Source organism: Ixodes scapularis, unplaced genomic scaffold (assembly GCF_016920785.2).
Source record: "Ixodes scapularis isolate PalLabHiFi unplaced genomic scaffold, ASM1692078v2 PGA_scaffold4__175_contigs__length_147842914, whole genome shotgun sequence".
Lineage (NCBI taxonomy): Eukaryota > Metazoa > Arthropoda > Arachnida > Ixodida > Ixodidae > Ixodes > Ixodes scapularis.
This window is the reverse complement of record NW_024609879.1, coordinates 57,540,938-57,557,357: the sequence shown is the minus strand read 5'-3', so window position 1 is coordinate 57,557,357 and position 16,420 is coordinate 57,540,938. Positions and strand designations below refer to the sequence as shown.

At 42.6% G+C, this 16,420-nt stretch overlaps 1 protein-coding gene across 1 annotated transcript in view; it reads left to right on the top strand.

The window, feature by feature from the left end:
- Window positions 1-16,420, top strand: part of LOC121046566 (glutamate receptor ionotropic, delta-1) — a 45,791-nt gene that overhangs the window by 19,038 nt on the left and 10,333 nt on the right. The window contains exon 6 of the mRNA XM_040500937.2: window positions 14,406-14,626. Within this exon, the coding sequence (XP_040356871.2) occupies window positions 14,406-14,626 (221 nt within the window). The remainder of the gene's footprint in view (window positions 1-14,405; window positions 14,627-16,420) is intronic.

The window sequence follows — 16,420 nt, the reverse complement described above, 5'->3', positions numbered from 1 at the left end:
TCTACTGTAAACAAGGGTTTTATTTTTTAATGTTATTTTTTTCACAAAAAAAAACAATGAAGATTTTTTTAAAGTGTAACTAGACAGGAAAAAAGATAGTGTTTCCTTTCGTTTAAGGGAAAACGAACTTTGAAAGAAGAGGTGAGAGAGAGGAACCGAATTACATGTATCCGCTGTCTTTGTTTATTTCGTGAGGGCGTCATGAGACCTTTATGTGGCCATATCTGGGTGTAACGGGCCTTCTGGCTCCTACGGTTTGTTTCTTCTTTTAATTTTTGTCTTTCTGAGGCTCTCAGCCAGCTTTGTTTACCTCCAAAGAGCGTGTCAAAGAGGGATCCTTTTTTCAGTAAGATATTTTCTTTTTTTCCTTTTTCTATGTCGTCATCATCCAGTCTGGGAGTGTGATTGAAAGAAAGCAGACGATGTGCTAGCTACCCTTATTAGTGTACAATTATTTTGCGTTTGTTGGCACTTGCAGTTTAGCAGCCAAAAAATAATCATTTTGACTAGCATAACCTAAAAGCGTTTTTAGCCAAAAAATAGCAGCCAAAAAATAATAATTTTGACTAACATAACTTAAAGGCTTAAAAGTCCGGCGTTACAGAGAAAGCGATTTTCTATATGGCAATCCACCGACACTACGCATTGGCTTATTACCGTGTATTGAGTGCATTCAAAGGAAACCCCATACTGTGTGGTGTATCCACGAACAATTATCGGGAGAAAGGCATTTTCTCCAAGACTGGGAAAGGGGGGACGGGGGCGGGTTGAATCTTATAAGGAGGGAAGAAGAGAATTTGACTCCCGAAAGTATACTCCAAGCTCCAGCGAGCAGAAACAGCTCGGTACATGTGAAACTGGTTCGCACGTGGTGTTTTCTTCGTAAATATGCACATACGTGCATAATGGTCATAACAATACTCTTAGACTCAAATTGCTACACCAGTCTAAATATAGTTTTTTCCGTACAAAAACAAAATAGGTGTATACCTTTTATTTAAATTGGTGTCAGCGCCAAGACAAGCAACCACTCCAAGAAACAAATAAAAACAAAAAGATTGAGCAGCGTTCCTCTCCCTTTCTCTAGGTAAATAACGACAAAATATTTTTTAAAATGTATCACTCCGATTAACGTGCACTGTCTCTGTGCTCTCGCTTTGATGGGCATAAAGTAGATAGTGGCCATGCAGCTGAATTGACCAAAGCAATCGTTCGAAATGCATGAAGCAACCTCTATTAGAACGATGCAAGAAGCTCATTGTTTTGTGGGGGGGGGGGGGGGGGGGATCCCAAGCGTTTCATTATAGCGCTCGAGGGAAATGGTTCGTGTAATCAGCGTTGCTGAACTTATTTAAAAGCAAAACGGGCTACTCATAATTGTACACTAAAAGGAGAATTATCAAATCCGCACCACCTACATAAAAAGCCAACACACTTTGATTCGCGTCAAATAATTGCGCCGCAGTCATTGGGCGAAATCCCCTTGCAAGCAATAGTGCAGTGCTCGAACGCCGGGCCATCAAAAAGAACGAAATAAGTTTACGGTCCTTTCTCTATCAAGCCCGTTCGCAGCCAACGCAACAATCTCAAAGACCTAATCAAGCAGAGCAAAAAGTGCATCTGCACGGCGCTTCTCGTATAAGTGCGTTTTTCTATCGAACGGTAAAACCATTCAATCACAAAAGAGTCTACAGGATAGCTGCGCGTTCACTGTGCACGATTAGTTTAACCTGGGATAGAATATTAAAAAAATCTTACAATTTTGGCACATCTTGATTGACTTTCTCGAATTGTAGCGCTGGTGGCGTTCGGCCTTAGGAGGAAATGGTGTATACTCGCATGAAATCCGTGCTTCTTTACCATATAACATTCATTGGCGTGAGATGCATGTACTGCCATCTTTAGGTCACTGGAGGCGAGGTGAGTGAGGATTTGTGTTTTCTAAACTTTATCTTACCGAACGATTAGCTATCGAACTGCAATCAGCGAGGAGCAATCAGAAGCCATTCATTACGCTTGTATATATATATATATATATATATATATATATATATATATATAAATATATATATATTTACATATTTCCCAATGTGCGTATATTAGTCCTGAAAGGCATTTTGAAGGAACATACTGCGTGGTCTCAGATTGACTTTTGATTGTAGCTAAAGGACCTTAAACTGATGGTATTCATCGTAAGAGGAAAGGAAGTATAAAATGCATTCGCCAGATTGGCGCCTCTTGTAATAAAAGAAAACTTCTAAAAATCTCAAACATGGCAGTAGCAAACTGCTGGCAATCTGTGTATCATCCAAATCAGGCTTACATATTTACATAAAACAGGCACGCAGCCAGAGGGGAGGCCCATGGGGCCCGGCCCCCCCCCCCCCCCAAAGTTTTTCATTTTGCCTGAGATCTCCTCTGCCCCCTTCCCCTCATACAGCAATTTGTCATGGGCGCCCTCCCCCCCCCCCCCCCCCCCCTCGAACCAAAATCCTGGCTACGTGCCTGACATAAACCTATTATAACAATCATATATATCTTAGTCCCAACACATCACTCGGTAAAACAAATAAATAACCTTATAAATATATATTTACATCTTTATTTATTCTGGTTTATAAGGAAATATAGCGTATTTGCAAAGGAGAAATTAAAATTCTGATGTTCATGCTTATATTTGGGGCGTCAAGATTTCTCTAAATATGAAGCAGCAATGATGTCGGGCCGTCCTAAAAAACTTATAATTAAATTGTTATCAATTTCGGATAGAGCAATTAATGTTTTATCCGTCTGCAGAAAAAAAAAAACGAAACAAACAGACAGGAAAGAAGTCTCTACGCCCCTTCGTTTTATTCGAGTTTCGCTTTACCCAGTCTCGGGGTTGCCTGAATGCTCAGCCTTCACCACTTCTAACGAGTCCTAACCATTTTATAAAATCCCAACACAGTTTCATAAATGCTTAGAGGTCTTGCCGTAAGCATTTGCAGAGAACTTAATTCGGGAAGCTAAACCTAGAAAGAAGATGCAAACTGAACATTTCACAAAGCCCCAAATACATTTTCTACGGAGTGATTCCACCTCAGTTCATTCAAAGATGGTCCGGGTGGCAATATAGATTTTTTTTTAAATATATGTGAAAGCCATGTTCTTGGGGGGAACATTCAGCTATATATGAAATCCGTAACAATTCGTTTCGCTGATATGAAATAGAGAAGCTCGAGGCGTGGAAAATGAGATATCACAATGCTACTTTACATAGTCGCAATTTTCTCATCTAAGCTTCCACGTCACTATAACTTCTTAATAGGTTTTACAAAATATATACAACACATACACAAAAAAACTAAAAATACCGATAAAATGTTTCTATACAAAAAGAAACATGGCATAAAAAGCGTTTTAGAGTCATTCACAATTATTTTGCAAATAAACCATCTTTCATAATACTTCAAAAGACATCAAAATGCGTCTTTTTAAATAATATTTACAAATATATAAAGATGGTATGCCCACGCCTAATTGTCGTTTTGGCATTAACGCGGAAATTCGTCTGATTTCTCAAAATATGGCGAAATTGGGCGTCGATATTAAAAAAAAAAAACTCCATGCTTTAGATATTTTTTTTTTAATCCCCTTGGCACTTTGCATCGACTTGAACTAACTTGTGATGGCAAAAGATTGAGTAACATATGACCTCCGAACGGGAAAAGCTACTACAAACATTCACTCCAAGCGAGCCGACGTCTTCGTCATAGTGGCTTTGCCGCACAGCACCAAACATTTTTAGCTTTAGCTTTGGCTTGCATGTTATGTTATTAAAGTTTTTTTGGTTTCTTAAGAGCTGAGTATTAGTGACGCGAAAAGGAACTTTGAGCTGGAATACTATTAATTCGGTTACAAATCACGGAAACAAAACGGCACCACTCTGCAAATTCGCTAACTATGCATAAAGATGTTTAACCCTTTCAGTTACGCGAGTGGCCATGCATACATCTGGCCTCTCGGCATATGATCACTTCCACAGATGAGATGCCTGGATTTCTCTCACAGGTTTTACGGTGGTCCACTCTGCTTGCTTCACGACACGAAAATCTCGAACCTGTTCCGCATACAGGTGGAACATGCAGACATTTGTTATTTTTTTTACCTAGCACTTTCACTAAGTCTTTAGCGGTGACAATTGTTGAGTTGAGTGAAGATCTCAAGTTGGTGAGCGTTGCATGGTGTTTACCAAACACCACCTACTCATCACAAGCGCTTTTTCCGTGTCCAGTGGCTGAAAAGATCCATCTTGCCGAAGAGTACTGCTTCCCAGACAATTCGTGCAAATGGAAGCGATTCTTGAGGTGCGCCGTCTCTCCGTCTGATACAAAAATTATTTCAAAAGAGACTGGGTAATGTTCATAAGCATACTCTTTTATGGCGTTTATGGCTAGACGAGCGTGAGCTGTATCAAGTGTCTTGTCATCGCTGACAACGGCAAAGCTTTGCGTGCCTTCCGTGGACGAAACCACACTTTGTGAAGAGAGACAATTCAGATTTTTTTTAATCAAACCCTGCACTTCGGTTGAGAAGATTACTGTCCAATTTTTCGCAAAATTGAAGTGGAACATCACTGCCTTGGGTGCAAGGCGGTCCTTGTGTCACGTATCAGGCTTCGCTGAGGGTCACGGATGTAAGAGCGCCTCAAATACTTTTCACTCTCCAGTTCCCGGAGGAAGGCGGAAGTGTCCATAACCTTTTTGACAGGTTCGTCGGCATCCCATAACGCTAAACAGATCGCTTATTCTTCGTCGAGATGGAACGACTGCAGCGAGATGCTCTGCGTTTTGGGCACTTTTCACAACGGCGCAGGAAGCAATCGTTCTGTGGAGCGCTGCAGAGGTAGATGCGCTTGAGGTCGTCCTCAGGAACTGTCTTCTTTGAGGCATTTGTTATTGCCGTTAAAAGCAACTGAATATTGACGCAATATATGCATGCGCACACCTCGTGCTCGGGACTTTTTTTTTTACCCATTTCGGTCATAGGGAATAAAATTTGGAGATGCCTAGTTCTGGGAGGGGATGGCCCTTCCTAAACATCTGGTAAGCCTCCTTAATAGAGCGGGTGACAAACCATTTGACGACTTTGGACATGTCGTTGTTCATGGGTTTCACTACATCCTTTTTGTTGGGACTTTGAACAGAGCATGCGAGGTCGTCGTGTGTGCGGTACTCAATTGCAAACCTCAATCACCTTTTCCCCCATATTGGGATCAGGGGTCATAGACCACTTTTACACTTCAGTTTTCTTATTTGATCAGTCATGTAGGCAGCCCTTAGCGAAAAGTTGTTCAAAATCAGTACACTCGAAGTGTACTGAAGTATACTAAAAGTATACCTTCAGCGCGGTCTTTGTACTGATTGTATACTTTAAGTGTACTTAAAGTATACTTCTAGTAAAAATGGCGGTGACCTGAAAGTATACTCGTCCGTACAAAACTAGTACATGTAGTACAATCGCAGTGCCCGCGGTAAAAAGTAGTTCAAAATCAGTATACCGAAAGTGCACTTAAGTATACTAAAGGTCTACTTTCAGTGCTTGCAGTCGATGTACTCAAATTATAATAACGGGTATAACTATTCACTCTCCACTTTGCCCGCCCTTGCCGCGCGTGGTCCTTGAATCGAGGGAAAAAGTGCGAAATTTGATAAATAAATATCTTAAAGCCCCTTGCTGTTTCGTGAATATTTTTGATTGTGTTAGGCTCCAATAACAACTGCCTCTAAAACCGCAGTAATAAAAAAAAAGTAAATTTACGGATTTTAATTACTTAAAAAAAATGTTGCCACGGTTATTCACCCATGTAATGTCCGCCGAGTCGCACGACACATATGAAGAGTGCGTCAACATGACATGAGCCCCCATATTTCCTGAAACCAGTTGATTAAAAAATATCACCGGGTATAGCTGACATAATGTGACAAAGGGATGCTTCATTTCTCATTTCACTGCAGACCACGTGGTCTAAAAGTTCCCCGGGGAACGACCGGCACTGTCAGAGCACACTTACGTCGCTAATGCAACATGGACTTACGCCTAAAAAAAAGCACAAATAGAAACATTAGCTACATTGTACGCCACGGAAAGTAGCGTTATCTAACTTGTCAATAAGTATTTTAGTTAGTCATTTCTACTATATTTATCAATTGAACAGTCTACTTTTATTGCAAAGATAAATTTTATTTTCCCTGATCTGTATTTGTTACCTTTATTGAAGAATAAAAGTTTACTGTAAAAAACTGTTAGCACTATTCGGAAGCCGGGCGATTGAGGGCAATCGCACCAAGTGTTTAATGCTGCTGATGAAAAAGCATGAACATGACTTTGTTTTCAAAGTGCGCCGCCACTTGCGTGCTGCCTCATAGGCTAGTAGACAAATTACGTTTGCAGGATAATCCGGTGTTTTTGTAATGCAGGTCTCAGCGTACTATACGCTGTTTCAGATATCTGCATCCATATCAATCAAAATGACAGGAGGCAAAAGAAACCACGGCTAATAATGGGGACATAAGATGCTCCACCTTGCATGGTCGCTTGCAGCGCAAATCAACTTCTGAACCGCGTAAGCAAAGTGATGTTATGAATGGAAGCTCGCTCTGAAATTGGCTGGAGAAATCGGCGCCTTTATGTAACAACCTCAAGGCTTTCACCGAAAGTGTTTCATGGTGTAGATTTATCTTGCAAAACTCTAAGTCATCTCAATTCAAGTGAAAAGAGTTTGACAATTGCAACAACGAACAACACCGTCGATCGAGATTTCGACGCTGTAAAAAATCGACGTAAATTTAACGTGTCTTTCCCTCGTCAAAAAAGACGGGCACGCTCATTGTTTCAAAACACGAGGTTGCCCTCATTATTTATGTGCCGCGAGAGCCGATCCTTCCAGAAAAGCCGAAATACCAGCGGTGCAAGCATGCGCTGATGAATCAAAATAGCCTTGGCGACAAGGGAGAAATTGCTTGAGATAGTTTGGGTTTTACACTGAAAAAGAAAACCGAAAGTTTAGATAAAACCTAAGATAGACTAAACGTTTTGTTAATTTTTTACTAATATAATAAAGTGACAATATTATTATTATTATATTGATTTGCTTAGTTTTGTCTTCAAAAAAGAAAAAAAAAAAGAGATTTTTGAAAACTGCGCAAGACCATCGCTATTGCAATCAGCTTCCGTTCGGCCGCCGTTGGAGTTCCGGAGAATTCGAGCATCGCTTCCTTTTTACGTTTTAGCCGTTTTTGCGGATATTTTAGATATCTTACTTACGAATACCGTGTCCAATTATAACAAGCGATTACTGAGAGCTGTGAGACGCAGCGTCGCATGTGGCGGACAGTCATGGCCGACTGGTGCAAGCGAAGGTGAGGAAGTTTCTTTTGTTTCTGCGAAGTGCGCCGCTGTTTCAAACTTTGTCTTGTACCGTGTGCTTGCTGAGCTATGCTTGACTCTCACTATGCTCTACCCGGTTTTATTTCGTTATTTGAGAAGAGCGTATTTTCAAAATTTATGGCTCTCTCCGCAGAGTGATAAAGATTTGCGTGCGGCGGAACCGAAGGCCAGCCGAGGGCCTTCGGTTCGGCGACCATCGTAGGGACGGCGCCCTGTCCTGGGCGCCGTCCCTACGATGGTCGCCCGACGACGCTTTTTCGGAGCGTTCAAATACAGTCTGACGGCAGTTCAAGCAATCACAGGTCATGCTAGTTCTGACGTATGGTCCCAACAGTCTCGCGCCAACGATTTTTTTCTTAAAGCCGGAGCGAGAAAAACGTTACAAGAGCGAGCAGCATGATTTCTTGCCCGTGCTGATGCTTGTGTCGTAGAGACGGACGATCTCTTTGCGTATGCCGAAGCGGCACGCTACAAAAGGCACAGCAGTTAGACAAAGTAAAAGCATGAAAATATGTTAAAAGGACCTGAATATTCGATGGAGTTGAAAGACTACCAACGTACCAACTCGCCCAGTTATTCTTTGTCAAAGAATAATAGCCAATAATAATAAATTAAATAAATGCCAACTTTTAATTAGTTAGAAATTTATTATTGATGCAGTACACCCCTACCCTGCTTTAGTGCTTTTATGATATCAGATAATGTGTAAATATATAGGATAGTTCATAGCAACCATTTATGTCCGACCCATTATATTGAATCTTTTCTCTAAAAGCTCTAAGTTATATAAAAAAGTGCTTATAAATTTAGCCGCACCACTGAATGTGTAATAGCATATGACTTGTACGTGTGTTCTCAGCAAAAGAAAAGGAGGCATTAAAAAAAGCCAATCATTCTGTTTGCTCTGTGTTAGAGCTTTTTTCAGGTACACGCAAAATGTGGGTGTCTACATCTAAAAAAGTGTAATTGACATTCCCCGCAGGGCTGCAGGCCTGACTCAGTTGGGCTAGCAGGTTGCAACCTATGAGAACCTGCAGGGACCTGCATCACAAGAGTAAAAGTGACGTCCGCCCACTGATCTCTCTATTATGGGTGGCCGGATGATGCATCGAGCAGACAGGTATGAAGCCACCGTAGGTAAGCGGCTTGTCCCGATAGCGAGCGCTTAACAGGCTTTTCAACTTTTCCGAGTGCTGGTTTGAACAGCGTTCAGGGCGCTGGGTTTTTTCTTGACATCGCAAGAGAGCCTGCTTGTTGCGGAGTAACAGTGCATCCGGACCCGAGAAGTCTACTGGGAAGCCATTCGACGTGAACATTTTTAGATTCTATTTTATCAAAAAGTGTGTATGTCCCACTATTTTTGGGACTTCATCCAGAACTAATTTCTGCAGCGCACTGGCACATGCGGAGAAGCGCACTGAACAAAGCAAATCTATTGCAATGGTGACTCAGCGAGCGCTTTGAAAGGTTTGAATAGCATAAACGGCTTTGTTTGCGAGAGCGCAATATTTCATTCATTTTATCAAGTGTTAGTGTTGAGAATACTTTCCAGGTACAAAATTTTGCAATCAAGAGTAGTGTTCAATGTATTCGTATTCATGGGGTTACTTTTTTGCATGAGCAATTTTGATAAACTCGCAAAAAACTAGGGCTTCGCGAATATTAGGTCGTTTACAGTAGTACAAGTAAACTTGAAACCAATATGGGATACCGTATTATACTAAACTTCTAAAATGCAATTTTATTATTAGCACGCACAGCCCTGAAATCGGCCATTCTTAGTTGTTTTCGTTGTGGCCTTCATCAATTCTTGTGCTTAAAATGTAGAAGCTGCAACCTTGAATCGTTTCTTTTTTTTCTTTATGGTGCCTAAGATTTGAGGTAATAAATGTTGTGCCCTGCAATGAACACTATTACCTGTAGCATAGCCCTGGGCATGCAGAGAAGGCACACCACCAATGTCTGACATATCAGGCTTTCAGAAACGATATTATCCGATTTTCCTCACCCTTTTGTTAGGATGAAGTTGTTACTATCTTGCCTTCCTTACATAGTGGTCCTTTGATCGAATTATGTGATGTTATGTCATAGAGTGGCATAGGGTAATTTTCTCTTCTCTTTTTACGCAGGATGTAATGGCATACTATCATCACAAAGGAGAGTGTACAGCGAGGCAGGCTCGGAAACTTGAATAAAGTGATAAGTAGGATTTCAATATCTGTCTTATCAATTACGCGAAGAACACTGATCATAATGCTTGTATGCTGCACATACATACTTTCAGTTGAAAACTGCAATGCACCTCTTCTTTATGGCTTTTCTCGTAGAATTTCAGAAGATGCCGGTACGTCATTCTCACGAGAAATAGAGCTGCCAATGATTTCCTCGTTAGTTTCCTGACTCATTTTTAAGAGTGCATCTCCCTATGGTGACGCCTCTGCATTATCATCATCAATTGAGTTGTCAACGGCGTTTCTTAACATTTCACGAGAATGGAGCTATATGACATAAAATTTCACAGGTTGGAATTCTGCCGTTCAAAGAAACGCCTTTGAAAAGTCAGCTTTTTAAATACAGGCGCCGATTTTTCTGGCCAATTTCAGACCGTTCTTTCCATTCAGAACGCCCGACATACACGCCGTCCCAGATAACTTGCACCATACTTAAAAAAAACACCGGAGGGCTCTGCAGGAGTAAAATCAACTGTCGTTAGCAAGCGTCTTGAAAAAGTGCACAGATTTTTTTAATGCGCCTGGTTATGTAAATAACTAAGATTAATGAGCTAACCTTTCAAATATTCTTTTAAGGGCCAAGATGTCAGTTGTAAAGTTGCAGGGCGCACTGAGAAACACCCAATTAAAGTGTTTGAAACATAATAGGTTTTCGCGCTTTTTTCCGGCCTTCAAAGAACGCACATTCGCGGCGCGCTCGCACGCCGTGATTGGGGAAGCGAGTTGTCACGCGGTATTTTTTTGTATTTCGCGGGCGTATTTTTGAAGGCTAGGAAAAAGCAGCATGCAAAGTGCACCTTGTTGAAAATGGTTTATTTCGGTGTTTCTTAATGCGCTCTCCAACTTTCCATTTCACACCTCGGCTTTTAAACATAGATTTCAAACGTTAGCTTTTTATACCTAATTATATAAATAGGCGCACTGAAACAATTTCGTGCGCTTTCGCAAGAGGCTTTCTAACAGCGTACAGTTGGTTTCACTCCCGCGAAACGCTCGTTTTTTTTTGTTTTGTTTTTTAAGTTTGGTGCAAGTTATCTGAGACACTCCGCATACATGTACTGGTAGTGTACATTTAGTACACTAAAAGCATACATGTAGTGTACTAAACGTGCATTTATAGTATGCCAAAAATACACTCAGGGTGCACTTATGGTATACTACATATGTACTTGGGGTGTACTAAAACTATACTATTTTGTTTCATAAAAGTGTGAAACTAGTACGATTTCAGTACATACCCCAAGTTCACTTTTAGTATACTTTCAGTATACTGATTTTGGACGACTTTTCGCTAAGGGTAACTAAGATTAGTGAGCTAACCTTTCAAATATTCTTTTAAGGGCCAAGATATCAATTGTAAAGTTGCAGGGCGCATTGAGAAACACCCAATTAAAGTGTTTGAAACATAATACGTTTTCGTGCTTTTTTCCGGCCTTCAAAGAACGCACATTCCCGGCGCGCTCGCACGCCGTGACTGGTGAAGCGAGTTGTCACGGGGTATTTTTTTGTATTTCGCGGGCGTTTTTTCGTAGGCTAGGGAAAAGGAGCATGCAAAGTGCACCTTGTTGAAAATGGTTTAATTGGGTGTTTGTTAATGCGCTCTACGACTTTCCATTTCACACCTCTGCTTTTAAACGAAGATTTCAAAAGTTAGCTTGTTACTCTTAATTAAATAAATAGGCGCACTAAAATAATTTCGTGCACTTTCGCCAGAGACTTTCTAACAGTGTACAGTTGGTTTCACTCCCGCAAAACGCTCCGTTTTTTTTTTTTGTTTTTTTTTTTAAAGTTTGGTGCAAGTTATCTGGGACACTCCGCATGTATGTACTGGTAGTGTACATTTAGCACACTAAAAGCATACATGAAGTGTTCTAAACGTGCACTTATAAAATGCTAAAAGTACACTCGAGGTGCACTTATGGTATACAACATATGTACTTGGGGTGTACTAAAGGTATACTATTTTGTTTCACAAAAGTGTGAAACTAGTACGATTTCAGTATATACCCTAAGTTCACTATTAGTATACTTTCAGTATACTGATTTTGAATGACTTTTCGCTAAGGGAGTCGCTTCCGGCACCAGTCGCAATATTTCTTTCTTCGATATGCTTGGTGGCATTAGCGTGTACAATCGCTTGCGTTCCGGATGGGAACTGCATGCCTTCAGCGCTTTGCGGATCGCGTCCAACCACATCGCTCAGCCTTCACAACTGTCTCCGCCGGTTTCTACGCCATAAACGCTTGACAGCTTTCTTCCAACCGAAGAAGTCACTTGAGATTGTCTTTTCTTCGAGTACATTCGCTCCTTTTATTGTGTAATGATTTTACGTGGTTTTTAATGGAGTTACCGACGGACTCGCTGCACACAAGTCTCGACTCACTTCAGCCAGAATTTCATCAGAGTCCCAGAAAGAAGAGTTTGATGTACTCACGTTGTGAGGTGAAGCCATCTCAAAATGGAAGTATTTGTAGCAATGCTGGCATAAAAGGTCAGATTTGTTCACTTTCCGTGGAGCCAGCAGCTTTTCCAACCGCACTTTCTTGAGTCTCCCTACCGGTACGAGGCGCTTATCGCTATACACTTTCTTCTTGTGTTTCCGTAGATTGTCCGCACGGAGCAATCGCACGGCACTGAATCGTTGTGCCATGGCTATTCGATTTGACACTAGGCTCTTACACGCTTCGTAAATGACAGAACTTGAAACGCCCTCGCGGATGGCTATTTGAGAGGTTCTGAATTCCTCTCTCTCAGCTCCAAATAATCGCTCAGGGTTCCGAAAGAAAATGTCCTTCTGGTTATCAACTTCTGTCTTTCCTTGTATATATAATCGGTGCGTTGCGCATGGTTAAGCTGGTGTTGTTTGTTTGGAGTTCAACTTATTGAGCAACAAAGACTTTGAATATCCTGTAAACAGAGCGATAGTCAGCCGTTTCCTGTTTTGAACTGCCCTGTGAAAGTTTCCTTTTTTGAAAATGTTCTCGGCGTTTTCGGTGTTGGAGTGTAGTGTGTGTGTGTGTGTGTGTGTGTGTGTGTGTGTGTGTGTGTGTGTGTGTGTGTGTGTGTGCGTGCGTGTGTGCGTGCGTGTGTGTGTGCGTGTGTGCGCGTGTGCGTGCGTGCGTGTGTGCGTGTGTGCGTGCGTGCGTGCGTGTGTGTGTGTGTGTGTCTGTGTGTGTGTGTGTTGGAGAAGGGGGTTATGGTGGTAAAACGGGAGAGGGGGTTAGAGATCCTGCCTTGGTCGGTTCACATAGCTTGATGAAACTCATCTGCTTAGGTCCTTGGGAGAGGTGCCCGTTCTCGTTGCTGTCTTTCAACTTACAGTGATTTACTTTGTCCGGTTAGGTTCGGTCAAGTCTTTGCGGTCGCCTGTCTTTATCATCCTTATTTGTTTTCTTTCTGTGTGGGCATGAATTTACTGTCGTTCTTCTTGTGAAGAAGTGCAGCTGCGTTCGCGATTTCATTTCGCACTGTCCGTTATTCCTGAATTTCCTCGTCTCAGGGTTTAGATTGCAATGTTTCCTGACCAACTGACCTAGATATTTTCCCTTACAACCACCCTCGCCTTAGTTTCAGTAACTGACTCTTCACGTATTTAGCTTTGGGTTTCAAGGTACTATTCGTAACTGCCGCCAGCAGTGATGTTTGCAGGCGTTTCTTGTTCGAGTTGAGGGGTGGGTAAAGGGGGCAGGGGTATGGCTACACAACGATAAAGCAATGCTCGAAACAGCAGGGCTTTTCACTCTCTACGGCAGAGTCCCGCTTTCCAGCTTTTGACGCTTCCATGAAGGCGACGCTATAAGACAAAGCCGGCTCGCTCCTAGTGAAGGCTTGTCGTACCTTTTCCCTTCCGGAGGTTATATGTTACTCAATCTTTTGCCATCATAGAATAGTTCAAGTCACTTCAAAGTGCCAAGGGGAGTTAAAGGAACCACTAAAAGATTAAGCTTTTTAAATATCGACGCCTGATCTTGCCAAATTTTTGAAAAATCAGCCGCATTTCTGCGTTAATACCAAAAAGACAATTAGGGGTGGGCATATTATCTTCATATATTCGTAAAGAATATTTAGAAAAGCGAATTTTGATATTTTGATGAGTATTATGAAAGATGGTTTATTTGCAAAATAATTGTTAATATGTCTCTAAAAAGCATTTTCATGGCATGTTTTTTTTCATAAAAATATTGTTTTTGGTATTTTGAACTTTTTGTGTATGTGTTTTATATATTTTGTACAACGTAATAAAAAGTTATGGTGACGTGAAAGATTCGATGAAAAATGACGACTGTGCAAATTAGCATTGCGAAATCTTCTGAATTTTGCGCCTCGAGCTTCTCTATTTCATATATCAGCGAAAACAATTTGACGGGGTTCATATATAGCTGAATGTTCATCCCAAGAACATGGCTTTCATATATACTTTTAACAAAAATATCTAAATTATGATCAAGACCATCATTGCATGAACTGACGTGGAATCACCCTACAGTGGAATAATATATGCTGGTTTATTCTGTGAATATTAACATTAGATAACTATATTATAGAAGGCTCCCCTGAAACAATGCTTCTGGTGCTGCTTGGTAAACTGAAATAAATAACTCAAAACGAGTGGCGTGTCTAGTTGAAGGATGTACAGTGGCGTCCACGCTAATTTTTACCGCTGAATTTCTCCCAAATTGCGTGAGAATTCCCTGACAAAAGTGATCAGAGAGAACATTAAACGAGTCTATGTGTGCCTCTGCCCAGGTTCCCCGAAGGACCGTAGCCAGATGTCCAGCCGCATTGTACTGACCACCTGGTTTATGGCGGTGCTGGTGATCGCCAACTCCTTTGCCGGTCACCTCAAGTCCAGCATGGCCATCAAGAACGAGCCGGCCCAAGTGGACAGTGTTCGCGATGTCGCATATTCGAAGGGACGACTCAGACCCATCGTCTGGAAGGGATCCCACTATGAGGCCTTCCTCTCGGTAATGGCCATGGCCATTTTGACTCAGGTTTGATCCGAGACGCAAAAAATGACCTATTCAATTGAGCGTAAAGGGCACTGACACGTTGCGTCGTAAGTTCAGTGCGTCTGGAAAAGGACACTGTTGTGTCTTAGAATTGGGCCGACACCGGAGTGGCAACAACATCTCGAGTTTAATGACATAAGACATGATGCGGCCACCAGCTCGAGCGCTCCGCTGTTCGAGCACTCACCCTGGTGCATGCGTCGCCCTTATATCAAGGTTAGGGATTAGAAAGACTTACTGAGGACCGCCATACAGAGCCCTGTATGTACACGCGTTGGCTTCTGGAACAATCGGCACAGAAGGTTCGGCGACAAGAACATTCGCACCTCGAACAAGCAACAGGATTCTTGAATTTACAAGAACACAAAATCGCAAGGATAAACAAAAAGCGTCGCTCTCAGGAATCGAACCCTGGCACTTCGCGTGAGAGGCAGGCACGGTAACCGTTACGCCACGGCCGTGCTGCCTGCTTGCCAAGTTGCGCGGGCGCCATTAGTCCCTTCCTTAAAATGTGCATTGCGCCACTGCAGCACAAAACAAAAATATAAATAAAAAAAACGGAAAACTAAACAGTCACTTGGAACACATAAGATCCACAGTCATATCGATCATATTACGGCTTCAGGCGCATGACGTGGACGATATCAGGTCGTGGTGGGCGGTCTGATGATGTTCTTGTTCCATCAAGCAGCATCTCGTAGTTCAGATCTATAAGCCGACGAAGTACCTTGTAGGGTCCAAAATACTGTTTCAGGAGTTTCTCCCTGAGATCACGGCGGCGGATCGGTGTCCAGACCCACACCCTGTCTCCGGGCTGGACATGGATGTCCCTACGACGAAGGTTGTAGCGGCCAGTGTCAACACGTAGTTGGGATTTAATCTGGACTCTGGCGAGCTGACGGACTTCCTTTTTTTCTGTCCATTGGGCAACCACATGGGCGTCGTCGCGTCCGTCGGCAGTCTGTTCGTGGGTTTACATCGCGTCCAGCATTGTTGTTACTTTGCGACCGTCAACCAGTTGAAAGTGTGTGTCACCTGGGTGGTCTCCTGCACGGTCGTGTTGTAGGCAAATGTGACCTACTGCAACACCTCGTCCCATGTCTTGTGCTCCACGTCGACTTACATGGAGATCATGTCAATGATGGCCTTGTTGAGTATCTTCGTCAGCCCGTTGGTCTGCGGGTGGTGCGATGATTGCTTGTGTGGCTGAGCCGAAGCATTTCTTAGGTCTGCTGTGCCATGAACGACGATCCGCGATCAGAAATCAGAACTTCGGGAACGCCACGCCGGAGGACGATGAACTCAATGAAAAGCATGGCGACTTCAACAGCTGTCCCTGAAGGAAGGGCTTTCCTTTCTGCGTACCGCGTGAGATAATCAGTCGCAACAATTATCCAGCGGTTTCCCAGGGTCGACGGCAAAAAAGGAACAAGTAGATCCATTCCGACCTGATGAAATGGTGCAGTTGGCGGAGGAATTGGCTGCAGGAGACCTGCCGGCTTCGTCGGCACTTTTTTGCGTCGCTAGCACTCGTGACATGATTGGATATATAGATGTGAACGGTTTTGGGGAGCTTGGTGAAGTAATACTTTTCACGCCCGGCCCGGCTGTAACCAAGGTGTCCGGCCGTCGGGTCGTCGTGACATCCTTGAAAGATCTCCTCTCGAACGCCGGTTGGGATGACCAGCATCCACGGCAAGTTGTTGCCCCCGAAGTTCTCTTTGTAGAGTGCACCTTGTCGAATGGCCA